The 27,719-nt window shown below is 38.3% G+C and overlaps 1 protein-coding gene across 6 annotated transcripts in view; it reads left to right on the forward strand.

The window, feature by feature from the left end:
• ARMC3 (armadillo repeat containing 3) overlaps positions 1-27,719 on the forward strand; it is a 159,335-nt gene that overhangs the window by 23,718 nt on the left and 107,898 nt on the right. For 5 of the 6 annotated variants that reach the window (XR_013485710.1, XM_020978261.2, XM_020978264.2 and 2 more), the window contains exons 4-6: positions 6,172-6,254; positions 11,443-11,491; positions 21,053-21,170. Coding sequence is in view for 5 of the 6 variants with exons in the window: in XM_020978261.2 (XP_020833920.2) it covers positions 6,172-6,254; positions 11,443-11,491; positions 21,053-21,170 (250 nt within the window). In the remaining variant the exon portion in view is untranslated. The remainder of the gene's footprint in view (positions 1-6,171; positions 6,255-11,442; positions 11,492-21,052; positions 21,171-27,719) is intronic. The other variant, XM_020978262.2, reaches the window with a different exon arrangement.

Raw genomic sequence — 27,719 nt, forward strand, 5'->3', positions numbered from 1 at the left:
CATAGTACAATAAAATAAGTAATAAAATGAATTATAGTGAATTAAAAGTATAGGCCTTAGTTCAAATTTTTAAATGTCCTATTTATTAATGGCTCAATGAAAAGGGAAATTATTAAAACAATAGCAGATTATTATAGCAAAGATAATTGTATCTATTATTTTTACACACACATAACATAACCAAATCAATGGGATGCAGCCAAAGTACTTGGAGACAATTCCTAGTCAAGTCAAGTGAACAAGCATTTCTTAATGCTTGTTATATACCAGATACTGGGCTAAGTGCTGGGAATGCAAATGCAAGCAGACCAAAAGACAGGCCCTACCTAACTTTAAGGACCTTATATTCTCACGGGAGGGGTACATCATATAAAAGAACTCAAAAGGGGGATGGGGAGGAAAGGAAATATATAAAAGTAACTGGCACAGAGGGATTTGCAGAGAAAGTCCAGGAAAATTAGGTAGACAGCCTGGAAAATATGAAGATGCAGTTGACCTTGGTCTCCTCCTTAAAATAGATTCTGGGAACTACCAGCCAATCAGAGGGGAAAGGCCCCAAGGGCAGAGGGTACTTCCCGTGGGTAAAGTCCAGGTATGAGTGAGCTTCCACAGTGATGAGCTTTCTGGGGCATTACAGAGAATGTCCCAAAGACTTATGCATGCAGACAGAATGTCTCTATCAATGACAGAAGAGAAAATTAATTGCATTTGCAACTCAAGAAGGGGACAAAGCAACAGAGCAAGAGAAAATAGAGACATAACCAAGATCAGAACTGACATTAATATGATTAAAAAGATAAATTTAAGATGAAGAAATAGAAAATTATCAAGAAAATAAAGAGATCAAACCAAGTCACAAAAAAAGGATATGGAAAAAGAAATCACAAGAACAAAAGAAATCAATGAAATCAGTAGAGATCACTGCATACAGTTGTATGCCGATAAAACTGAGGATCTAAAAGAAATAGATGATTATTTAGAAAATTAAAACACTCCCAAACTAACAAGATAAGAAGATAACCTAAAACAGATCAATCCCAGAACTCAGATGGACCATTAAAGAGCTTCCACCCAAAAAAGATCTTGTGCCTCAAAGAATTAAGAAACGAATTTTACCAAACTATTAATGAGTATATAAATAGTTCCTACATCATATAGACGATTTCAAAGCACAGAGAGATATGATACCCAGCTGCTTTGATGAGGCAAATATAGATATGATTTCTAAAGTAAACAGAATGAAAGATAAGAAAAAATATATAAAACAATATCCTCAAAGAACAGTGGTACAAAAACAATAAATAAAATACAAACAGCAGTACATAATAGGATTTATAAATTAAATACAAAGGTGGTATAAAACAAGGGAAACAATCAGTACAATAAATCACATCAAGAGAAAAAAGTGAAGATGCTATGATCATATTATTAGATATAGAGAAAGCTTTCAATAAATATCCTACTATTTAAGTTAAAAAAATTAAAAATAGGAGTTTTCTATAATGTGATTTAAAGTATAAATTCAAAAACATGACCTAATTATATACACAATAGCAAAAATGAGCCTTTCTAATTGAAAACAGATATTGAACAGAGATCTTCATTCTCACAACTCCTTTATATGATAGTTTTTAGAAATACTATCAGTAGTAATAAGGCCTTAAAAGAAACTAATGAAATAAACTTTGTTAATAAAGAGGTTAAAATATCTCTATTTGCAGAGGTCATGATTACACATCTAGAAAAACTGAGATGGTAAGAAATGCTAATGATGTAAGTATTAACAACAAAGTGTCAGGTTACAGGATTAACTCCCCCAAATCAATAATATATTATAAGAACACATGAAGAAAAACAACTTTTTTTAAAAAAAATATTAATTTATTTTGATTTATCAATAATCACTTCCATATGCTTTTGAATTTAAAATTTTTCTCCCCCTTTCTCCCCACCACCCTCCCCAAAGAAAAACATCTTTTAAAAAAGACTTAAGAACTCTGATCAATGTGAGAATTATATAGGATTCTAGAGGAGGACCCAATGAGGAAGAAAACTGCCCATCTCCTGACAGAGGTGATGGACTACAAGTGGAGAGTAACTAATATGACCAAGGAGAAAATTTGTTTTACTTGGCTATGCATATTTGTTCATTTATTTCTTTTTCTTTTTTTTTTTCATTTGGGGTAGGAATGAGGAGAGTTAAGAGGAGAATGTGGCTAGCCAAAGGGTTGTCAAGAAAGAAAGAAAGAAAGAAAGAAAGAAAGAAAGAAAGAAAGAAAGAAAGAAGAAAGAAAGGAAGGAAGGAAGGAAGGAAGGAAGGAAGGGAAGGAAGGAAGGAAGGAAGAAAGAAAGAAAAGGAAAGGAAAGGAAAAGAAGAGAAAAGAAAAGAAAAAAGAAAAGAAAAGTGCACCATTGCAGTTTTTTTTTTAAATACCTAGAAGACAGAAGGAAACATCAACCAGCACAGTGGCTTTGAAAGTTACATGTTTTTCTTATATATTGAAAAGGAAAAGCAAACTATAGATAACAGAGATTTGAGGTTTCATGTATGTCCTCTTTTTCATTTTTAATGTTTTATTTTTCCCCAATTACATGTAAAAACAATTTTTAACATTCCTTTTCTTTTTAAGTTTTGAATTCCAAATTCTATCCCTTCCTCTCCCTCTATCCTTCCTCCTTCTCTGAGATGTTAAGCAACCTGAAACAGGTTATTATGTACTCTTTTTTTGGTTCTATTTTATATTTATTAATACTCATTTTATCTGATCTTTTAAAGTTCAGAATAAGAAATTAAAATTTTTAAAAAAGCAAATGTAATGGGTTTACTACTACTACTACTAATAGCTAAAATTAATATAGCACCTAAAATGTGCCAGGCACTGTGTTAAGCAGTTTACAAATACTACCTCTTTTAAACCTCACAACAATCCTATGAGGTTATCCTCATTTTACAGCTGAGGAAACTGAGGCAAACCTTATACAAGGTCACACAGCAGGTAACTGCTTGAGGCAGGATTTGAACTCAGGTCTTCCTGACAGCAGGCCAAATGCTCTATTAACTGCTCCACTTAGGTGTCTCAATTATAATCCTTGATGGGTAAAGAAAAAAAAATGAATCGGACTTCTGTACTCATTTGACACCAAAGAGTTGGCATTGAAAGATTAGAAGACTAGATTAGAAAGATTCATTAGAAAGATTAGAAGAAGATTAGAGAGATTCATCAACCTGGCCTAAGAAAGTGGTGGACTGAGGTGGACATATGTATTTGAATTTGCACTGCTCAAATCATAATTATGTAAAATATGTTAACTGGTTCTAACTGAATAGAAATATGTAGTATGAATTCAAATAATGCAACCACTTCAGGGGAATTCATTATTTGCTCTAATTTAGACCTAACTGTATAAATTAGGTGATGTATAATGTGGGATTTACAAAAACCTTTGTGGCTAATGAATGTTCATTCTATGATTTCTATTTATTTCACCTTATTTTAATTAAACTTTATAGAGTCATTGGTTTAGATTTGTAAGGAATCTTAGAGTTTGTCTGAGCCATGAGTTCTTAACCTTTTTTAATATTGTGGTCCCCCCTTTTGTAGCAGCTTAGTGAAGGCTAAGGACTCCTTATCAGGAGAATGTTCTAATATACAGACAGGATCATGAAGGAACCTAATTATATTAAAATAGTTACAAAAACATTAGAAAAGTTAATGGATCCTGGGTTAGGAATCATGGTCTAGATTCCCTCACTTTACAGATGAAGCAGGTAAGACCCAGAGAGTTGGAGTAACTCGCCTAAATTCACACAGATAGTATGAGTCAGAGTCAGGATTCAAACACAGATACCCCGATGGAAAGTTCTGCATTCTTTCCAATGCAGAAAGTTCTGTTTTATTGTGAATTAAGTGTTTGGAAGTAGGAAAAGTCTCAGTAATACTAAAGTTGTAAACATTCTCTCTCTCTGTCTCTCTGTCTCTCTCTGTCTCTCTCTGTCTCTCTCTGTCTCTCTCTCTCTTTTTCCAGCCCTGTTGTTTCATTGATGTAAGGAACTTGAGGAAACTGCCTCTACCTATTCTCTAACTTACCGGTGTGAAGTTATTCCCACCTACATGAGTGATGGTCCTTTTTCATTCTTTAGAGACTGTAATATTGTTATGGGATCATAGAGAACTGTAAGGTGCCTTGGAAGCCACCCCTACCCCCTCATTTATAGAAGGGGAAACTGAGGTGGAGATTAAGGGATGGGATTTGAATTCAAGTTCTCCAACTCCAAAGTCCTGCTCTTTCTATTGTACAATGCTGCCTCCCATAATTCATGGACACACAATAATAGCGAAACATTTGTATTAAAAATTGGCTCTTTGTTTCTAGGAGAAGTTTGTGGTCATTAAGGAAGACTTGCATTTTCCAGCCTAATCGCCTCTTTTTTAATCCTGGATCTGATTTGTTGTCAACTTGTACTGTCTGTCCTAGATCCACGCACACATACACTGTTGGACAAGAGCTACAGGTTTTCTAATTACCTGCATATCATAATGTGAGTGCTAGGCCTTCTTCATCTACCTGTTTTTCCCTGTGCGGATTATTAGACCAAACAGATCTCATCTTAGAGATTTTGTAGCGTCCTTAAGTTTTATGGAACCAGTACAATGTCAAGGGCAAGCAGAAACATCACCATCTCTAAGGAATCCATCTTCAATTTGGACACTGCTCTGAATCTCCTTCATGATCGTGTGAAATACCTTTGGTGAGCATGTCTCACTATTTTATTAAAAATGGTTGTCTTTCAAGGAATTCCTAACAATTCTGATGCATTCTGGAGACAATTTGTTTATTGAATCCTATCATTAAAAAAACAAGCAATAAGCATGGTAGGATCTTATATATTCTATATTTCTCAGTCTGTTGTACGATGTGACTTATTGCATAGAATCACTTGTGAAAATCCGCCTCTATTAATACCCTTTTTGTCCCTGTAGCATAGAGTTGGTGCAGTGGATAGAGTATGAGACCTAGAGTCAGAAAGATCTTAATGCAAATCTAACCCTGGGCTAGTCAACTTAATCCTGTTTGCTTCAGTTTTCTCATCTGTAAAAACATTAGTTAGAAAAGGAAATGACAAACCACTCCAGTATCTTTGTTAAGAAAACCCCAAAAGGGCTCATGACTGAAAAAGACTAAGGGTCGGAAAGTGGGTGTCTATGTAGGTTGGTAGTTTCTGATTTTCTGAATCGTCTTTTTTTTTTTCGGAATTAAAAAAATCTGAGATTTCCCCGCAGAATTTCTGAATATTCTCTTTCGGATGCCTTGTGAATCTCCTCCCCTCAACACTCTCATAACCGTGGATTTGTTCTGTGTACACTCAGTTGAATCCGGCTGCTTTCCCTTTGTTCTGCCTGCGTTTGGCAGAGTATAAACTGCTCTTTCTAGCAGTTTAGCTTTGAAGGGAAGAGCAGCAAGACAGTGCGCTGCACTGAGTTTTGGGGATATTTGTTTTGTTTTTAAGGACAGGGGACACAGCATGTTGGTGGCTTCTTTGGAGAACACAAAGGCGAGTAAACAAGAGAGGAATAAAAGGGCTGTTGAGCATCAGTGAGGAGGTCATAAACAGAACATCTATTATTGCAAAATTGTACAAAGAATAATCACAGGGAGGTAAATTACTTATCACAAATTAACCACTAATTTTCCGAGGGTTTCAGTTTGTCTACCGAGGTAGGATGGGGATGACTGTTAGGAGAAATTGGGATACGGGAGGGGACAGAGCCCTGCCAACTGTCAAGCGCTACCAGGGGACACAAAGCGTTTTCTAAAGCGCAGGGGAAGCCGGAAGCGGCCGTGGGGCCGTCGGGTTTAAAAAACCCATGCAGCCGGTTGTTAAAATGCGAAGCTAAAGGGACAAACATCTGAACCTATCATTCTTACTAAAAGCAGGGAAGAGATTATTTAGTTCTTAAAAAAGGAAAGAAGAAAAGCTGGGACTGGTTTCCGCCGCCAAGCCGGGAGCTTAGTCCAAGCCCCAAGGCATGCGATGCCCTAGGATGCCCAGGGATGCGACGCTCTCTTCAAGCAGGGCGGGGCGGGGGGGCGGGGGCCTAGGCCTCCGCGTGCAGACGCATGCGCCTCAGCGTGTTCTTTCTCTCTCCTCCCCTCGCCCCGGTCTCCTAGCAACTGAAAACAACCCGAAGCCCAAGCCCAGAGGAGCGAGGGAGGGAGCGGGCGGGCGCTGTTGTTCACGGTTCGCAAGGCAGGTAAGGCCAAGGCTGGTATGGAAGGGACAGTTTGGAGGAAGCCTAGAGGGCCAGGGGGCAGGTAGAGTCCAGGAGGCCCGGGCCAGTGAGGCCGGCTCCAAGGAAACGTTCCGGACCAGACGAAGTGTTCTCAGCCGACCCCACCCCACACACCCTGTGCTGAGCATCAAAAAAAGCCTGGCTTGGCTGGGGCAGGGTGGTTGGTTTTTGCGTTTTCCTTTTCTCTCAGCTCGCTTCATCACCGTTTTCCTCCTCCCCTTCCTTTTCCAACGCCTCTTCTTTTTCTTCTTTCCCCTTCCCTCTTCCTCCCTCTAACTTGTCCTCCTCTTTTCTCCTTCTCCCTTCCTTCCTTTTCCAACGCCTCTTCTTTTCCCCTCTCTCCTCTTTCTCCTCCCTTTCTTTTCCAATGCCCCGTCTCCTCTCACCACCACTTTCTGCCTCTTTTCCCTTCTCCTTTTATTTCTTTCTTTCCTTCTCCTCTTCCCTCCCTTTTCATTGTTTCTTCCTTCACTTCTCCTTCCCTCTTTCTCCTCCTATTTCATCTTCCCTCTTGCTTCTCCTCCAACTCAAATTCTTTCACCCTATTTCCTCCTGCCTCCTGTTTTCCTATCACCTCTTCTTTACTCTTTTCCTTTTTCTCTCCCCCTCTTACTCTTCTCTTTTCTTGTACTGTCTTTCTCCCTTCTCCTCTCCTTCCTTTTCTTCTACCTCCTTCTTCTTTCTCTTCCTTCTTCCTGCCCTGTACTGGCCAGCCTTGGAATCAGGAAGACCTGGTTTAATATACTAACTATAGGCAAATCCCTTAAATATCTCAATGCCCCCAGGCAACTCTCCAAGACTATAAGGTACAGTGTGGGAAGTCTGCCAGATACACATCAGGAGTTCATACTTATGACTCCATTACAAGTCTAAAACTGATCCCTCTCCCACCCCTTTAAAAGAAAATGCAGTGATGAATTAATCAAATTCCTCCTGGTTTTAAGAAGGCATTAAAAAAAAGAGTAAAGAAGGGAAGGGAGAAGAAAGCATGACCAGAAAAGGAAGCTAGGAGCCTCAAATAGAAATTGCTTTCAACACAGTTTTACTTATTTCCAAATCAGAAAAGAGGCATCATGGAGTAAAGACTAGAAAGCCAACTTCAGAACCAGGAAGATCTGGGTTCAAGTCCCCCTGACACATATTAATTATGTGACCCTGGCAAGTCAGGTACTCTAGGAGGCCACTCTTTAAGACTATAACTTACTGAAAAAATGCTAACCTGTACCCTAACCATGTTATGTTTCCCCATGGGTGTTAAGGTTCTACCCTAAATTTGTTTTCTTCTCCCTCTCGATTTTTTCTCTTCTACATTTCTTCTTTCTTATCTTTATTTTCTTTTTCTGTTTCTACGTCTCTTTGTCTCTGTGTCTTTGTTTCAGTCTCTCTGTGTCTTTCTCCCATTGGTCTAATAAGCCTATTTCAAACGGGGTATCCCAGAGATGTCTCAAAGTCAGCACCTCTTTTCTAAACTTCTTTATTTCTGTTGAAGGCACTACTGTCCCTCCAGTTTCCCAGGTTCACTACCTCAGAATTATCCTGGACTCTCATTCTCCCTCACTCCACAAAGCCAACCACATGCTGTTTCTGCCAACATAATATCTCTTGCCTCTGACCCCCTTTTATCCGCTTAGGACACAGCCACCTACCCCCTTAATTCTAGCCCTGAAGATCTCTCTCCTAGATTGCTGCAATATCTTCTGTGCCTCGTCTCTCACCACTCTCGTGCATCTTACATACTGCTGCCAAAGTAATTTTTCCCAGAGTGCAAATCTGACTGTGTGACTCCCGTACTCAGTCAACTTCAGTGTTTTCCTATTTTCTCAAGAATCAAATGTAAATTATTCCTTTGTTTAGCTTTTGAAGCCCTACACAAGCTGGCCCAACCTATCTTAACGGACTTATTAGATATTATTCCCTCTCCCACACCCTGTAAATCCAGACAAAACTGGCATTTTGTCTAATCCTTACATATAACATTCCATTTTCTGCCTCCATGGCTTTGTGCTGGCTCTTCCTTTTGCCTGGAATTTGCTCCCTCCTTACTCTTTATCAGAGAACCCTTTTCTTCCTGATACACCTCAAGCATAAACTTCTGCATGGAGCCATTCCAATCCTCCCCAACTCCTTGTATTCTCCTTTCCCCATCTAATGTATTTAACTACTAAATATGTATATACATGTGTGTGTATACATATATTTGTATTTATTCACCTTATATTTATGCTGTGCATATTTTATACGTACTTGACTCCTTCATTAAAAGGTTAAATATGTAGGGAGTATTTCATTCTTTATTCTTGTATCCCCAGTGCTCAAAATAGCGCCTGACACATAGTAGGCTCTTAATACTTGATTCATTGATTGGTAGAGGGCATTTCTTCAAAATTTCTCTATAACAGTGAAATCATGGGTCCCAATTCGTGTCCAAACCAGAATATTACTGTAGTACTCTCAGAGTTGTTGCTCCAGTCTGTGTATCTTCCCTCTTTACTTACTACTACAAACTACTAACAGGTGCTAAGGCTTAGCATTAGAAGACCCCAGAGATATAAGTCCACATCACTCAGTTCTCTGACTCCAAATCCAATGTTCTTTCCAGAATGTCCACTTTTCCTTTAGGACCAGAACAGGGACTAGGAGAGGGAGAGGGCCTGTAACCCCTGACTCTGAGCCCAGGCCACATCCATAGGGAGCTGTTGGGCAAACCCTGATCAGAGGCCCTGGGGGCAACATCGGCACAGGGATTTGGTGAAGGCAGGGGTTTTATTTACTATTGTCAGACTGGCCTTCTGAGCCGAATGCCAGGGGGGTGCCCCAAGGGCCTCACAAGGGCAGGGAGTTGGAGGGAGCCTCAAGCTTTTGCAGGGTAGAAATGCTTTGCCTCACTGGCCCCCAATAAGTCAACAAGCATTGATTAAGAACCTACTATGTGCCAGTAACTGTGCTAGGTGATGGAAATACAAAGAAACCATTGGAAGCCAGATAGCACAACTATTTGTAGATGTAAGTGTTAGTTGTTCATAAGGAATAATGTATTAGGATCACTCAGTTTATAAAAGACAGAACAATTTTTATGACCTTATTAAATTATATACATGTATATATATATGTATGTATATGTATATATACATATATGTTTATATACACACACACACACACACACACACACACACACACACGTATACACACACATTTTATAACAAAACAGCCAAATGAAACAGGTCACTATATCCTATGTACTCCTATTTCTTGTTCTTTTATATTGAAAAACGATTGTTTGATTGGTTAAGTCCACAAAAAAAAATAAATTTTTTAAATGATACAGGTATGGCTTTTCCTAAAGGTATTGGTATGGCCTAGATGACTCGTTAAAGTTTTGCCCCAAGGAGCACACAGTGTAGTGCCCAGTGCCTGACACATAGTAGGCACCTAAATTCTAGTTGACTGACTATTTATATCTGACACACAGCTACTAGCTTAGTCCAGGCCTTCCTCACCTCTTCTCTTGATTATCCCAACAGCCTCTTAACTGGTCTCCCTGCCTGAAGTCTCTCCCTACTCTAGTCCATCCTAAGCACTGTGGCCAAAGGAATTTTTCTTAAATGCAGGTCTGACCCTCTCACTTTCCTACTTAATCAATTCTGGTGCCCCCTATTGCCTCTAGGACAAAATGTAGACTCCTTTCTTCAGTTTTTAAAGTACTTTACATTCTTGCCTTGACCTCTCTTCTAATTTTATTCTCTGTTGCTTCTTCTCCTTCACTCTGGAATCCAGCCAGATTGAGCCTTTCTCTCTAACTCATGATCTTCCATCTACCACAGTCATGAATGGAATATACGCTCTCTTCATCACCCCTTCGTAGAATCCCTCTCTTCATGTTCTACATGAAGCCTTTCCTGATCCCCCAACTCCTGTTACCTTCCCTCTCAATCTAGCTTTTTAAAAACTACTTTGTATTTATTCTCTTTATGTGTTTATTTATAGATATATTTCTTGCTTTCCTCATTAGAATGCAAGTTCCTTGCCAGTAGAGATTATTTGATTTTTTTTTGTATCTATATCCTAAACACATACCATATAGTAGGTGCATAATAAATGTTAACTACTGACTGATTGAATAAAATTCTGCTCTGATCATCGATAGTATACTACTATAATTATACTATTATAATACCATCATACTATATTATACTATTACACTATATTATGTATAATATAATATAATAATAATTCTGCTCTGATTATCAGTAGTATAACAATAATAATATAATTGCTGTTTATATGGTGTTGTAACATAACCACCCTATGATAACAGCGCAGTACAAATGCTGTTATCTTTTTTTATACTTGAGGACCTAAAGCCCTTCTTAAATGATTTGTCCATGATGACACACCTGGTTAATATGTGAAGCAGAATTGGAACCCAAGTCTCTTAACATTAAGTCCACCTTATCCTCTACCCTTTGCTGAGCTGAGGATGGTCCTCAGATGAAAAGATATACAGCCTATACTCAAAATCTTTCCCACTTGATAATAGGACCTATTAGATTTATGAGGTGATGAATTTTTAAGCCATGACAACTCTTAATTTTTTTTTTACTAAGCTATAGAAAGTTTGTGATCTCTGCTGATTGAAGGAGTACCACACCACTAAAATTACAGCTTCTTGACACATAGATTTCATTTAAAAAACAAAAACCAAAACACCTGTTTCAATTTTCAGCACTGTAAATGACTATGCAGAGCAGATTAATTACCAAAAAAGGGGGGGGGTATGGTTGCACAAGTTCACAGAATTAACTTCTGTAGCTATTCCATGAAAGGGTCATTCCCACAAAATTAATTTTGATCAACCCATATGATGAAAGAGAGAGGAAAGAGGAAAAAGAGACAGAGAAAGAAGCAGAGAGACAGAGAGAGTATGTGGATATGCTGGATTTACCATCAAAGACTTGATTACTCTGGCTATTCTGTCACTCCTTATCGAGTCCATCATTGGTTTTTAGCACCGTCGTTGCCTACATTGCACATACAAAGTCAGGGCTTTTCAACATCATTCTCAATAAACCCATCAAATACAAAATGTCAAATACTAATAGGAAATGGTAGAGAGAAAACTGAGTGATTATTTTTTTGTCTGTCCTTTTAGAATGGGTAAAAAAGTAAAGAAGGAAGCAGAACCTCCTCCTAAGGATGTGGTAAGTTTTCTGGTTTGCAATATACTATAAGAAAATTCTTCATTGGATAGCACTTTGACTATTGATTTTTGACAACTGTACCTGAAAAATGGACCTTGGAGACAGTATAAACTATAGTATTTATATACATGGAGATATATGATTATATAAGTCCATAACCAGTTCTAATATAGCATCCTATTTTGGAATATAAATTTGAAACATTGTGATGACTTAATTACAAGATTAGAGACCCACTATTATTTTCTTTTCAAGTATGTGAGTGATATATTAAATTAATGAGTAAGCCTTTTTAGTTCTTTGAAATATTTAGCCAAAATTTACTGTTTGATGTTCATTAATATTCACAAGAATCAGAATTTAAACTATTTTATGTGAAGAAAGCTGTCTAAAAATTAGCTCAGATCTTTGGATATCAGAAATATTACATTATTTACCCAGAATTATGAAGGATATCAATGCTTTACCACTACTACAACATGCAAGACCTATATATCTATTGATGTCTCTTTCTTTTGAAAAAAAGTTATCTTTTTAAAGTCTACAAACAACTGAGATTCTGTTTGTTCAAGCTAGAGGGAATCCCTTAGGCCATTCATGTATCCAACTTCAGGCTTGTGTAGAGGCAAATATGAATAAAGCATAAAATAAAACTTTTTGTAAAACAGTCATAGATGTGGTTTTTCTCTTTTAAAAAAAAATGAAGAGGGGGCAGCTAGGTGACGCAGTGGATAGAGCTCCGACCTTGGAGTCAGGGAGACCTGAGTTCAAATCCGGCCTCAGACACTTGACACTTACTAGCTGCATGACCCTGGGCAAGCCACTTAACCCCAATTGCCTCACCAAAAAGCAAACAAAAAAAAGTGAAGAGATAGGATTATACATTTAATATGGTCTTAGAGTTGAAAGAGCCCTTAGATGATGCACATCAGAACAACCTCTAAAGTTTCATCTCAGATTCATCAAATTGGCAAAGATGACAAAAGATGGAAATAATGATTGTTGGTGAGTTTGCAGGAAGACAGGCACACTAATCTGCTGTTTGTGGAACTATAAATTGATCCAAACATTATGGAAAGGAATCTGGAAATATGGTAAGAAAGTGGCAAAAATATCGATTATCCTTTGACCCAGCGATGCCCCAGCTGTCAGACGAAAGGTCCCGTCTACACCAAACTGTGTATAGCAGTACTATTTATAGTAGCAAAGATTTAGAAACAAAACAGACAGCCATCTGTCAGAGAATGCCTAAACAAATCATTACACATACATGGAATACAGCTGTGCTATTGGAAATGGTGAATTTGAAGAATTTGATAAGACGTGTATGAACTGGTATAAAACAAAGGAAGAAAGATGAAGAAACAATACATACGATGACTACAACAAGGTCAATGGAAAGACACCAGATACTGAAACTGAACATCGTTGAGTTCAATTATTGTGACTCAGCCTGTCCCAGAAGAAGACTTTGGAGACATGGGGCACTATGGAAGTGGAATACAGCAGGTGCTGTCAGACTTTATTGGTATATTGGCTAGTTTGGCTAAACTGGTTGTCTTAATTTTTGTTTGTAATAAAGGAAAGTTTTCTGGGTAAGAGAGGGCAGAGAAATTTTAGAAAATGTAAGCAATGTAAAAGATATTCATAAATATTTTAAAATGGTTATCATGTACCCCTTTAAGGCATCTCTTTTTCAGGCTTGATAACTCCAGTTCCTTCAACCATTCCTTATATTAGATGATTTGCTGAGTCCTCACTCTCATAGGGCAGCTGCAGCTTCCCCAGCCATGGGCCTAGAGCAAAACACTGTACTCTGGATGTGGCCTGACCAGTGCAGAATAAAAGGGGACTATGTATCTTTGCCTGGATATTATATTTCCATTAATACAAGCTAAAACCACATTAGCTTTGTTTGAGGCCATACCATACCATTCGCTCATACTGAATAGTTTCCTGGAAGAGGGGTAGCCTATTTTTTAATCAGAATTCTTTAGGAAGAACATGTTCAGTCTGAGAATAGAGACTTGGGACTGTGTTTGGAACCAAGATCTTTGACCCACCCATATCATAACCCTTTATAATTAGACTTCTTAGAATACGGTGTGCAGTGACATAATGAGCAATTTTTGTGACTGGGGTAAAATAATACATCTAGAATGTTTACACTTCCCCATATTATGATGAGGCAATGTCTCAGAACAGTAACCATACCAGAAAGCAGCCTGCACTACCTCTTAGTAGAATTATTATTATAGAGTTAGTATTACTGGTAAACTACCTAGAAATATACCAGGTATGTCTGCAGCACACAGAATATCTGGGGTAGAAAGAAAGAGGCATAAATACTTGTCCCTCTAGCTATCTTCTTGCTGACCAGAACAATTCCCACATAAGAGAAGTTCTCCAGGAGGCTAAGACAGTATATACTCTTTCTAAAATCCTATATACTCTTCTGGTGTCCTTTACTGGAGAAGGAAAGGGCAAGCCACTCCAGCATTTTTGCCAAGAAAACTCCATGAACAGCGTGGGTGTGCTGTGGTCCATGGGTCATGAAGACTGAATGACTGAACCACAATGGCAAAGTCCTAGAGGTGGTGACTACCTTGCATTGATATGTATTTTCACAGAATTGTAGAATTTCAGAGTTGGAAGAAACCTCAGAAGCCAAATAGTTAAACCAGTACCTGAATAAGATAAACGTTTGCCTTAAAGTTTGTCTATAGACAACTAAATAATTCACTGAACTCAGTGAAACCCCTTAGACCTCCTTACATAGTGGTAAGTGATACCGCCGCACAGCAGCACTGCACTAACTAGCTGCACAGATCGCTTACCTCTGGTTCCACTGTTTCCCCCCGTTATTGTGATAACAGTATATTCCTCCCTTCCTCCCTCTCCCTCCTCTCCAGGGCCCCTGGAGGGGACATGGGCATCTCCTTTATTAACTCCCTAGTGTAGTTCTTTAGGCCATAATCTTTACAATTGGCCAGATAATAGAACCACACCCATTTCTATCAGTTATTTAAAATTGAACCCATTTCAGGTCCTTCTCTAGATCCCACCTGCACAGAAGCAAATTGTTCCCATGATTGCCAAGGAGGATTCTGAGCAACATGCCAGTTAAGAGGTCTGAGGCATGGAAAAGTAGACAAATCTTCCACGTTTGTGGTAGCACTAATGCATATGGTTTAGTCACTGGAAAAGAGTGAATGAGTCAATGTAACTATCATTTAAAACTCCGAAAGGCCTGCCTACAAGAAGATAAGTGTTATGTAACCTTATCCCTTGGTTCCAATAACGGAGACTTTGTTCTTCATGGGTCCTCTCTTGCCTTCCCTGTAACTGTGGCAGCCTTAAACCTTAAGATTGGTGGAGTGTCTTGGATTCCCTTCTATGGGTAGTAGATATTCCTAGATCATCGAGGCTGTCTTTGGCATGGCTACCAGGTATGCACATGGGGAGAATTCACAGACTACCTGAAAAGATCGGTGTCTATCGATCAGCTGGTCACTTGGGACCTTGAATAAAATGTCACAGGATATGTAGCATGACATAGTAGAGAGAGCTCTGGACTTGGAGTCAGGAGTCCTGGGTTCTCTTCCCAGCCCCTGACACTTCCTAGCTATGAATTTCGGCCAAGTCATTAAAAGAACACTCTGTGTGCCTCAGTTTCCTCATCTCTAAAATGAGGATAATTATTTTTCTGTACCTACCTCACAGGACTTATGTGGGGAAAGTGCTATATAAATGTGAGCTTAGTATTCACATTCTTGGGAAGTGATCCATTGTCCTGAGGATTGTGATATTCCCTTGTAAAAGTAGGAGGTCTGTTTAAAAATATTCTTCATATGATACCTTGGTCATAGAAGCATTCTAGCATTCAGTCCCTCCCATTTAAACGAGGACCTCTGTCTACCCTGGTACTAGTCATGCCATGAACATAGAACTTATATCCTTAACACAGAACCAGAAGTATTATGCCCCTCTTTGACTAGAGAAGAGAATGGAATGGTGCCTGCTATATACAAGGCGTTATGTTTATCACTTTACAAATGTAATCTCATTTAATCCTCAACCACAACCCTGTTACTGATACTATTGCTATCCCTATTTTGTAGTTGAGGCAGACAAGGGTTAAATGACTTGCTTGGGGGCAGCTAGATGGCACAGTGGATAGAGTGCCAAGACTCATCTTCCTGAGTTCAAACCTAGCCTTAGACACTTACTGCTGTGTGACCCTGGGCAAGCCACTTAACCCTATTTGCCTCAGTTTTTTCGTCTGTAAAGTGAGCTGGAGAAGGAAATGGCAAAACATTCGTAACTCTGCCAAGAAAACCCCAAAAGGGGTCACAAAGAGTTGGACAGCTGAAAAATGACTGAACAATAAAAACGGTCACATAGTAAAGGTATCAGGATCTGAACTCAGGTCTTCTTGACTCCTTGCTAAGAGCTATACCCACCATCACTCAGTGGCCCCTCACAATAATGCTAACAGATAAAATTCAAGTTTCTCCCCTCCGCCTAATGTTTTATTAATAACATCACAGTGAGCCTACAGAGTCTGCTCCCAAAAGTACATAAAATTCACCCCAGAACTGTAGCTGACTGTTTCTACTCCTTTTTGCTGTGCATGTATCATGGGTAAAAATAATAGTTCCATATAGGCTTCCTTATGGCAGCTGAAGTATTTCTCATTCCATGCACAGGTTTTAGCTGGAAGAATAAAAAAAAAAAACCTCAGAAACCTTGAAGAGGAGGGTAGAGTCAAGGCAGTGGAGTAGAAGCTCTCCCCACATTGCCCTTGAAATGCCTTATTTAAAAATAATGTCTAAAATCGAGTTTAGGAGCGGTTGAGCCCACAGAAGGTGAGGGTGAGACATTTTTTCCAGCCCAAAACAGCTTTGGAGGTTGGAAAGAGAGGACTGTGATACGGGGGTGGGGGATTGCCTGGAGCAGCACAGCAGCAACCCCAGCTGTGGGCTGTGCACGTAGCAATAGTAGCAGAAGCAGCTTTATGATCTCTCAAGCCAGAGAGAATATGGGGATCTGGAAACTGGTCAGAAAGAGACTAAAGGGGGCTCCTAGGTCACTCCATTGCTATAGCCACTTCTGAGTCACAGTTCCAGGGCAGAGACAGGTACTTAGAGTCACAAAGGAGCAGGAGCCCTAAGGGACAGTGTCCTTTGCAGTCACAAGATGGGGAGCCCTGAGGAGCAGCATCACTTGCAGCTGCAGGAGATCAGGGGCACTCCCTGGGTAAGGATCAGAGCGCAGACCAGGAGAGCAGCGACTGCACCTCTCCCCAGGTCACATCACCTTGGAAGCACTGCAAACTTCAAACCCCCAGAACTAGTCTGAAAAGAGCAGTGCCTGGAGCCTTGCAACAGTGCCTCTCCTGCACCCTGGGAACAGAACCCAGTTTTAACGTAAAGTTGTAAGTCAAGAAATAGGCTGGGAAAACGGGCAAACAATAAAAAAGAACCTGACCATACAACGTTACCAAAGTGACGAGGAATGTCAAGACACAAACTCAGAAGAGGACAATGATATCAAAACAACTACAAGCAAAGCCTCAGAGAAAAAAAATGAATTGGATACAAGCCCAGCAAGAACTCCTGGAAGAGGGGCAGCTAGGTTGCACATTGGAGAGAGCACCGACCTTGAGGTCAGGAGGTCCTGAGTTCAAATCCAGCCTCAGACCAAACACTTGACACTTATAGCTGTGTGACCCTGGGCAAGTCTCTTAACCCCAATTGTCTGAAAAAAAAAGAACTGGAAAAACTGAATTTTTTTTTAAATCAAATAAGAATGGTAGAGGGAAAATTAGGGAAAGAAGTGAGAGCTACACACAGAAGTAATCCTTGATCTTATCATCACTCACAAATGTTCTACTTCCATATTCAAGAAATGCTGTTTGATCATAATCTTTTATCTTGCCTTCTAAACCTATTCATCCATTGCCAGTTCCCTAAGTATTATCCTGGTACACAAACTGCCACTCTAGTTACACTCTTCTTAATTGCCCTGTCTTGACACCTTGATGAACTCTATGCTACTAACTGCCTTAGAACAAGGCCAACTCTTTGGGTAGGTCTGCTCTGGTGGATTTGTGGGAGAACATGAACAAGTCACAGAGTGAGAAGGCACTGGTGGAATTAGACATTAGTCAAAAGTAATTTTAGACATTATTTAGACTTTACCTGAACTAATCAATTCAATTTTACGATAGATTCCTACTGGTCTCTAGATATACTCCACCAAAAGTTCATATTAGATAAGGTTATAATCTAGTTTTCTCTTGTATCAAACTGCCTCTCACTTTTTGGAATAATTAGAACCTCAAGTCAACAAAAGCTATTATTTGTACCTATTGATGTGGTAAATACTACAGAACTTATCAGCTTTTCCTAAGCTAACTTTAAAATCTGTGTCCTATGTGGAAATTTTATTTCCAATGATAATAGAATATTTACATTTAAAACATAAATTGGTTTGTTTTGGTTTATTCTTGATTACAAGAGATGGCTCTCCATAGAGGGAAGAGGAAAGGAGTATGTTTGAGTATCAACAAAAATTTAAATTATATACATATGCCTATATTTTAAATTTGTAAATTGGTAGCTTGTTTAATTACCAGAGTTTTAAAGAATTCTCAGCTTAGCTAGAACCTCCTTTTTTTTGAGCCCTGTTAGTAATTTTAGTTCATCATTTATTTTGTACATAGTGTGAAATTATAATCTCACCACATGCTTTTTGATGACTATGGCTTCCTCATGTGAAAGCAGATGGAATCAGTAATTACAGCACTATATTATTTGTTTAGTAATGTGTCATTCTGTTATATCTATCATTTTATTTTCAATTTCCTTAAAATAAAAATTACTATAATATGATAGACTCTGTAGGAGTAACAGACTTCATGCTGACTTCCTCTGCCCACAGCTTCATGCTGACCCTAGCAAAGTGCAATATTTCTCTACCTTTAGCAGTTTTTTCTACCACAATTCTCACATCCTTCCTTACTTTTCTCGCTTATTTTTTAAATAAAATGAGACCCTATGGTCTCATGCCTCTCTTTTCCCAAGCATTAAAATTATTCTTTTGAATAAATATGTAGCCTAAGTATAAATCACTGAAAAAATTAGTTATTTTGCTCATCTGTATCCTACTTTAAACAAACCTAATATGGTGAAAGGCAGCTAGGTGGCTCAGTGGATAGAGTACTGTGCCTGGAGTCAGGAAGACCTGAGTTCAGATTCAGCCTCAGATTTTACTAGCTGTGTGACTCTTGGTAAATTGCTTAACCTCTACTTTAATCTTCTATGAAGGAAATAGCAAACTACTCTAGTATCTTTGCCAAGAAAACCCCATGCACAGTATGATTCACAGAGTCACAGAGTCAGACATGACTGAACAACTGAAAAAAAACAACAAAAAAAATTTGGTGAAATCTTTATTGTCTAGGATTCTATCAGCCAGTACTTTTGTAATTATCCTATGCACCAAATGAGGACAGATGGATTGGATTCAGTCTTGGACATGCATTATATACAGGGCTTATGGAAACCCAGGAAGTTTCCTCCCTGGGAATATCTGAACTGGCTTACTTCTCACATATTTGAGGGAGCTCATCTGCTGGCAGCCAAAGTATCCAATTAGCATTTGGAGCACAAACATTTATTGTGATATAAATAAGGCTATAAATGGGACTCAAGTCCAAGTCCAATAGTAACAACAGAACAAACTCACAGCATCAATAAGGAAATTCCTGAAACACAGATGAAGAATTAGAACTTCTTCAGGGAAGACTTCTTTAGCATCCCCTCTCAGTCCTGGTCTTCCCTGCCTTTGGCTTCTTAGAACGTTACTGCCACCCTTACTCAATTGCTTAGCCTGGTCAGGTTGTCCTGACCCCCAAATATTGTGCCTCAGCTCAGGCAGAAACCCTTAGGAATTGATTGACTGCCAGTGCTTCAGCTGCTGCCACCATTTGGCATTGCTGCTAGGCCCTGCCATCCCAGCTGCACACAGTGGCTCACCTTCTCCTCCCAGCTCTCTGGTCTCTTCTAATCAATGCTAATGCTTTGTGCATTCTCCCCCTGCACCTCTGGTTCACAGCACTCTAGAAAATACACATTTTACTCTTCTCCACTGTATTCCTTCTGTAACCCCAAGAATAGAGAAAGAGAAAAGATTAAAAGTCACTATTCAGGCCTGTAACCTTCTCCACCCTCTTCCCTTTCCCCTCCTCCCAATTCAAGAATTTGCTATTCTTGAAAACCACACTGACTGGATAGGTACAGTCCATGGGCACATATTGTATAACATCTGTCAAATTATGCCTAAAGTATATATGTAATAATATCATTATATATCTGGTTACTTGGATCATGTGTAGATACCCATGGTGTCTAATAGCATATTGTGATGTTGCATACTACACAGCAGAGTGTGGGTTGTGGAGTCAGGAAAGACATGAGTTCAAATCTTGCCTCAGATATGTATTAACTGTGTAACTCTGAGCAAGTCATTTAACCTCCGTCCACTTCATTTTCGTCATAAGCAAAAATGAAGATAATAATAGCACCTCTATTCTAGGGTTGTTATGAGGACAAAATGAGAATGATATTTGTGAGGCAAACTTTAAAACACTGCATAACAGCAATTATTATTAATTTACCAAACACACAGGCAGGAGGACAGACACGCATGATGACTATTTTTAAGTATTTAAAGGGTCATCCCCTGGAGGGGGGAAGAGCCAGGAACAGTGAGTGCAAGTGAGTTGCAGAGGGCTCCTGACTGCTGGGGCACTCCAGAGGCAGCGGTGGTGGGGACCCTCCCTTTGGGGGTCTTCAGGTAGAGGCTAAATGATGACTTGTTGGGCACATCGTAGGAGAGGTGGCTTTTGTGTATAGGCTGAACTATACGTCCACTGAGGTCCCTTCGAACTCTCAGATTCTGTGATTTCTATGAAAGTGGATGCCCATTGATTGGGGAATGGCTGCACAAACTGGGTATATGAATGCAGTGGAATATTACTATGCAGGAAGTAATGACAAATGGGAGGAAATCAGAGGAATGGGGAGAGATTTTGCATGCTCTGTTGCACAGTATAGTGAACAGAACCAAAAGGATCACATACAGAAGTGCTATGATAATGTACATGAAAAGAACGCTGAATTCTGAGGAGCTGCAATGACCAGTCTTGGTGTAGAGAACAAAAAATGAAACACACCACCCTCCTCTTGGCAGAGAGGCAGGGAAACAAAGGGACAGAATGTTTCATCATATCAAATGCAGATGTATGTTCATTACTTATGCTTAATTGTTTTTCTCTGTTATGGGGAGGATTTCATTCTAGGGTGGAGATGTATGCACACACACAAATATGTGGAAATAATGGTGATGTAAAACAAGAAAATTCTTTTTTAAACAGACAAAATTCACTCAAAAGCTTATAATGTGTTCTATGTTTTTGGAAAGCTTTAATTTTGTTTCTATGATACATTCTAAAAGTTTATTTGTTAGTAAAATATTACTATTTTTCTGTTTCAGTTTGATCCATTAACAATTGAAAGTAAAAAGGCAGCAACAGTGGTGTTAATGCTTAATTCTACAGAAGAAGAGATTTTGGCTAAAGCATGTGAAGCCATTTATAGATTTGCCTTAAAAGGTTTGTTTTTTTCCTGTTTTCTGTTTTATAAGTTATTTTTGAAGTATTTACAATATGATAAACTCCATTTTTGCTCCATGCATAACTTACTCCTTGTCAAATTCTTTAAGGAGAGTCAGGTTTCCTTTAACACACTCCCTGAGAGAATTAATGTATCTCCCTAAGGGCCTAATAATTTAATGTCAAGAAATAATTTATATATAACAGAATAAAGATAAACAGTTTTAAATTCTTGATCTCTTCCTTACTAAATGTTCCATATTAGAAAGTTATTAGGCCAATATGATACAGAATTTACAAATAAATCTAAGCAGTTGGTAGAATTTCAATATTGAATAAAAAGCACTGACTTTTCATTATGGTGTACAAAGTTAGGTTATTTTTTATTTTACTGAAATTAGTGTGCGAGTGAATATTTTATTACTGGACTTGGAATTTAATTAACTTTAAAAAATACTTTACATCCAACATATGAAAAGAAAAAAATAGTTAATTTGCCGTCTTCATCAGAAGCTTGGATGAAAGCACACCCTAACTGCCCTGTTTGGTAGAGGACACTGCCATCTTTCCAGTCATCCAGGTCCTCACCCATACACTCATCTTTAACTCTTCCATTTCCCTCACTCCTCTAATTCCATCACTTGCCAAGTTCTGCCAGTTTTATCTCCATCCATCCATTTCTCACTAGTTACATAACCTGTACGCTAGACTGGATCCTCATCATCTCTCATTTAGACTATTATGAGAATTTCCTGTTAGTTCCTCTGTTTCCCTATTTTCCTTCTTTCCTACATCCTACAACAGCTGCTAAATTGATTCTCCTGAAGTACGTATTACTCCCCTAAGGAAAGATCTTGAACAACTCCATGTTTCTTTAGGGTAAGATACAAAATCCTATGCCTGACATTTAAAAAGCACACTTCAATATGGCTCCTATCAACCTTTCCCATCTTCCTTTGTCTTAATCCCCTCCCAGTAGTTTCCATTCTAATAAGTCTGACCTCATAGCTAGTTTTCACACCTGGAATTCCACTGCCCATCTCTCTGTCTTTGCACAAAGGAATACATTTCTTCCTCACTTCTGCAAGATAGAATCCCTGTCTCCAAAACACAGTTCAGGTGCCACCTCCTACAAGAGACCTTTCCTCATCTTCCAATGGTTAGTGCTATCTTCCTAATGAAATTGCTTTTTATTACTTTATACATATTTTATATTGACTTATCTGTTCCCATGTTGTTTGGCCCCAGGACAATGGAAGTTCCTTGAAGGCAGAGAGTTTTGCCTTTGTTTCCCCAGCCCTGAGCACAATTCCATGCCCAGGTAGTTCTTAATGAATATGTGCTGGATTGAATTGTTGTTTGCCACTACATGGTCTTGTCTTGACATTTTAAAGCATTGTTTCAACCAGTATTAATCTTACTTAATAAATATGAACTGCAATCCTATTCCAATGCCTCATTTTGGTATATATTCTGTATCATCTTATAATTGATTCTACTCTATAATTGATCCTATTCTGTATTATCATCCCATTTTGTATCATTGCTGAAGCCACATGGCTAGGTCCTTGAGTTGAGCTCAGGAATCCAGGTCTTCCTCTTGAGTTAGCTTAAAGTTAGTTTAAAAGAAAGGTTGTTATCCCCTAAAATATTTCATGGATATCTGTTTGTCTAGCCCCACAAAATTATGTCTGTCTTTCTTGTCTTTGTGTAAAGGGACTTTTTATCTCTTCCAAGGAGACAGCAAATCTGTTAGCTGGGATTCCCTAGCAAAGACTACAAGATACAGATAGGTCCCATAAAACAATTAACATCCCTTAATTGTTAGAGAGGGGCATGATTAGCCTCACCTGAATGCCAGCATATCTTTCTCAGCATTGCCAATTCTAATGTTCCTGACTCAGCCCTACCACCTATCACCTTTTCTCCACACCTACCAAGACCACTTCCTTGTTGTGTGTTAATAAAGAGGGTCCCCTCCTTCTCTGGAGAATCCCTGGCTTTGCTGAGGTTGCTAGCCTGACCCTCTTTGTTAACAGATATGTGCACCACTGTTAATAAACTGATCTTGCTCAAAGTACTGTCCCCCAGTCTACCTTTATTAAAACAAATTGAGACAGAGGTTACCCTGAGTTTTAGAAGACTATTCTAAGGGAACACAGGTGCTGGAGGATCAAAAAAAGTAGTAAAAGGCTTGGAATATAGGCCCAATGACAGATGGCAAGTCTGTCACATGAGTTCCAGGCAAGTTATAGCTATAAAGGCTTATGGCCAGAAAGATGGAGACCAGTTGGCAAACTGTTTTTTCACCAAAGTAACTATGATGAATATCTACTAAAGTATGCATAGAATACACTCACTGAGGAAAACATATCTTTGAAGTTTTGAATTGAATGTCAATATTTAAATATTTATTATATTAATGTTCATTATAATGTATGATATTAGTAATAATATATAAAAGTGGAGAAGATATAAAATGCTTAGAAAATATGTTAGGCTTTATTATTTTTTAAAAAGTTAATTGAGAAATCAATACCTATTGACCCATATGCCTACTTATCCAGCTCTACAAAATCTTTATGGGAATAATTTACATACACATTGAGTGCATCCTCAATGAAGACTTGAATAGGGAAGAGTAGATCACATCTTTATAGTCACACAACTGACTGAAAGGTACAGAATATGTAAGCTCCCATTATGCTTGCTATTTGTTGGTTATTTTTAAAAGAATTTGATTCAGTTCAGCAAAATGTCTCTTTAGATTTTCTTCTCTAACAAGGTGTATTAAAATTACACATTTCACAAAAGATAAAATAACAAGAGAGATAATATTTAGGCACAAGATAAGGAAATGTATTCCCTGTGTTCCACTGTCATGGAGGAGCTCCAACACAGAGTTTGAACCAGAGAAAAATTCTTTGTAGATGGCGAGGCCTTCCAGATGGTCCAAATTGCATATATGATATTGCTTTAATTTCATCAACTCTCAAAACATTGTGGAGCCTCCTAAATGAGATCCATAATTTCTCCAAATAATTTAGTCCATTTGTGAAAGAAAAAACAAGTGCATAAAGAGTAATTACTGCCCAAACTAAGATATATAGTTGAATAGACAACCTATTAGCTTGTCCATCAGTTTCTATATCTTGCAAATGGGCAATCATTGGGTCCAAAATTCATAAGAGAAAAGCAGGCTGGACTGTCTTTGGGAAATTGTAAGTTCTTTTTATGACCCCAAACCTCTCCCTGAATCAAAGACTTGTCTTGGTAATATCAACATTCTTGCAGTGTTGTTGCATGATTGCCAGTCATGAAACACTACTCCAAAGAACTGAAACTGAGGGTCACCCAAAGGGCATGGAAGAAGCACATGGTGCAAATGAGCAGGCTGCAACACATTACAAATAAGGAATCGTGAAAAAGTAGTTTGAAGAACATCACTAAAAGTCTGTGAGCAAAAAAGATAACATTAGTCATATGGGGAGAACAAGAGATGTTCTGGGCTGAATCTAACTCAGGCCACTCCTTTAGAGTTCTGGTTAAATACTGGAACAAAATGTGAAACTCATAGGTCATTCACTAGTTACAAAAGAAGATTTACTAATCATAGCACAAGGTTATTCAACCAACATAGACATTCAGGATACCATGAGTTGATTCAGTTGAGTGACCAGGCAAGCATCAGAGAGCTCCTTGCGGCTGCTTTGAATTTAGACAACTAGAAGTTGTCAGTAGCCTGAAGTTTTAATATACTAAAACACCCAAGATTCAAGGGTGGTCTCAATATCTTTTAAAGAAAGAAAGCCTAACTTGCATGGGAGCAGAGGTTAGGATATGGCTCTTATCACAAAAGGTAACAGATAAACCAACTCTTTCAGTATGGTTATATGTCTGTAAAACTTGTAATTACTCGGCTTGAGCAGGCAAGGAGAGTTGTGATAGGTATTACTGCAGGGAATTCCCACATTGAGGAGGCCATAGATCCCTCTAATTATTTTATTTCTTTTTTAAAAGTTTTCTTTTTAATTTTTTTGTTACATTTTGAGTTCTGAGCTGTCTTCCTTTCTCCACACCAACACTGCACTAGAAAAGGCCAACATTTGACACAGACACACACACATATGTGCACAAAATTATACAATACATACTTCCATATATATCAGTTCTTTGTCTGGCGGTAGATAGCATCTTCCTTTTGTAGTTGATTCGAATATTCATATGACTCAGAATAGCTTAGTCCTTCATAGTAACTCTTTGAACAATTACGCTGTTACTACATACAGTGTTCTTTTGGTTCTACTTGTTTCAATATTTCAATATTTCATTCAAGGCTTTTCATGTTTTTCTAAAATCAACCTGCTCATCATTTCTTATAGGCCAGTAGCAGTCCATCACAATCATATACCACAACTTATTTAGCCATTCCCCAATCGATGGGCATTCCCTCAATTTGCAATTCTTTGCTACTACAAAGAGAGCTGCTATAAATATTTTAGGACATATGGGCTCCTTTCCTTTTTCTCTCCTCACTGTGGGAAACAGACCTAATCAAGGTATTGCTGAATCAAAGGATATACATAGTTTTATAACTCTTTGGGTATAATTCCAGATTGTTTTCCAAAATGGTTGGATCAGTTCACGATTCCGCCAACAGTGCATTAGTGTCTCAGTTTTTGCACATCCCCTCCAACATTTGTCATTTTCCCCTGCTATTATTTTAACCAGTCTTATAGGTGTGAGAGAAGTTATTTTAATGGGCATTTCTTTAATAAGTAGTGATTTAGAGTATTTTTCATATAACTATATATGGTTTTGATTTCTTCATTACAAAAAACTGCCTGTTCATATCCTTTGACCATTTATCAATTGGGTAATGATTCATATTCTTATAAATATGACACAGTTCTCTACTTATTTGGGATATGAGGCCCTTATATGAGAAACTGTGTATAAAATTCTACTCCCCCCCCCAAATTTTCTGCTTTCCAATTAATCTTGACTACATTGGTTTTATTTGTACAAACCCTTTTTAATTTAATGTAATCAAAATTATCCATTTTACATTCCACAATGCTCTCTATCTCTTGTTTATTCATAAATTCTTCTCCTACTCATAAATCTGTTAGGCTATATGTTCCATAGAGATGATAGGTGAATTTATGGGAGCTGATGAGATCACCAAGTGGAAAAAAAAATAGAGGGAGAAGATTAGAGGGCCCAAGACAGAACTTTGTGGGGGGAAGCAGGGGCCCACAGTTAGTGAGTATAACTTCCAAAAAGAGTTAGTGTAAACGCTCCAAATAATACGACTTTAAAATAATAGTTCTCAGTTGTTGTGGGGAATTGTGCTTTTAAGTAATCTAAGATGAGTTAATAAAATTTCCCATGAAACGATGTTTCTTGTTGCCTTTGGATACACAATGAAATGAGCTTTTTTTGCCTTCTTTATTTGTCTTCAAGGAGAATCTGTGAGCCATCCTTCCATTTAGTTAAAACTTACATGTGTCTTCTGCTGTCATTTAATTCCTCCCACAGTTTCTCATTTAGAGCAATGGTCTTCAAAGTAGGCATTGTATCTATATATGTACTGATATAATAGGAGTAAACTATACAAACAGATCTCCTCCTGGATCACGGTCTTGTTGTGGTGGAAAGGCTTGCATTACTCAATGAAACTGTGAACTATGTCATGCAGGATTATCCAAGATGGACAGGTCATAGTAGAGAGTTCTGACAAAAGGTGATCCTTGGAGAAGGAAAGGGCAAATCACTCCACTTTCTTTGCCAAGAAAACCTCATGGACAGTATTAAAATGATAAAAAATATGACAGCAAAAGATGAGCCCCTCAGGTCAGAAGGTCCAACACATTACTGGGGAAGAGTGGAAGACAACTACAAGTAACTCCAGTATTAATAAAGTGGCTGGGCCAAAGCCAAAAGGAAACTGAGCTGTGGATGTGTCTGGCAATGAAAGGAGTCTGATGTTGTAAAGATCAGTGTTGCCTAGAAACCTGAAATATAAGATCTATAAATCAAGGCAAGCTGGATATAGTCAAACAGGAGATGAAAAGATTAAATGTCAACATTTTGGGTGTCAGTGAACTTAAATGCATGAGAATGGGTAAATTGGATTCAGGTGATCACGTAGTCAAAAGAATGAGAAAGGCAGTACTGAGGTAAAATCTCAAAAATAATAGAATGGTCATTGTTTGAATCCAAGGTAAACCATCAACACCACAGCAATACAAATCTATGCTCCAACCACGGATGCCAAAGAGGCCAAGGTTAATCAATTTCATGAAGACCTACAACATCTTCTAGAAATAAATCCAAAAAGTATCACATTTCATCATAGGAGACTGGCATGCTAAAGTAGGAAATCGAAAGATAATTAGAATAACAAGTAAGTTTGGCCCAGTATAAAATGAAATAGGGCAAAGACTAGTTTTGTCAAGATAACTCACTGGTCATAGCAAATATTCTTTTTCAGTGACACAAAAAGTGACTCTACACATGGACATCACCAGATGGTCAATATCGAAA

The sequence above is a fragment of the Phascolarctos cinereus genome, unplaced genomic scaffold, assembly GCF_003287225.1.
Source record: "Phascolarctos cinereus isolate Bilbo 61053 unplaced genomic scaffold, phaCin_HiC Scaffold_1;HRSCAF=81, whole genome shotgun sequence".
NCBI lineage: Eukaryota > Metazoa > Chordata > Mammalia > Diprotodontia > Phascolarctidae > Phascolarctos > Phascolarctos cinereus.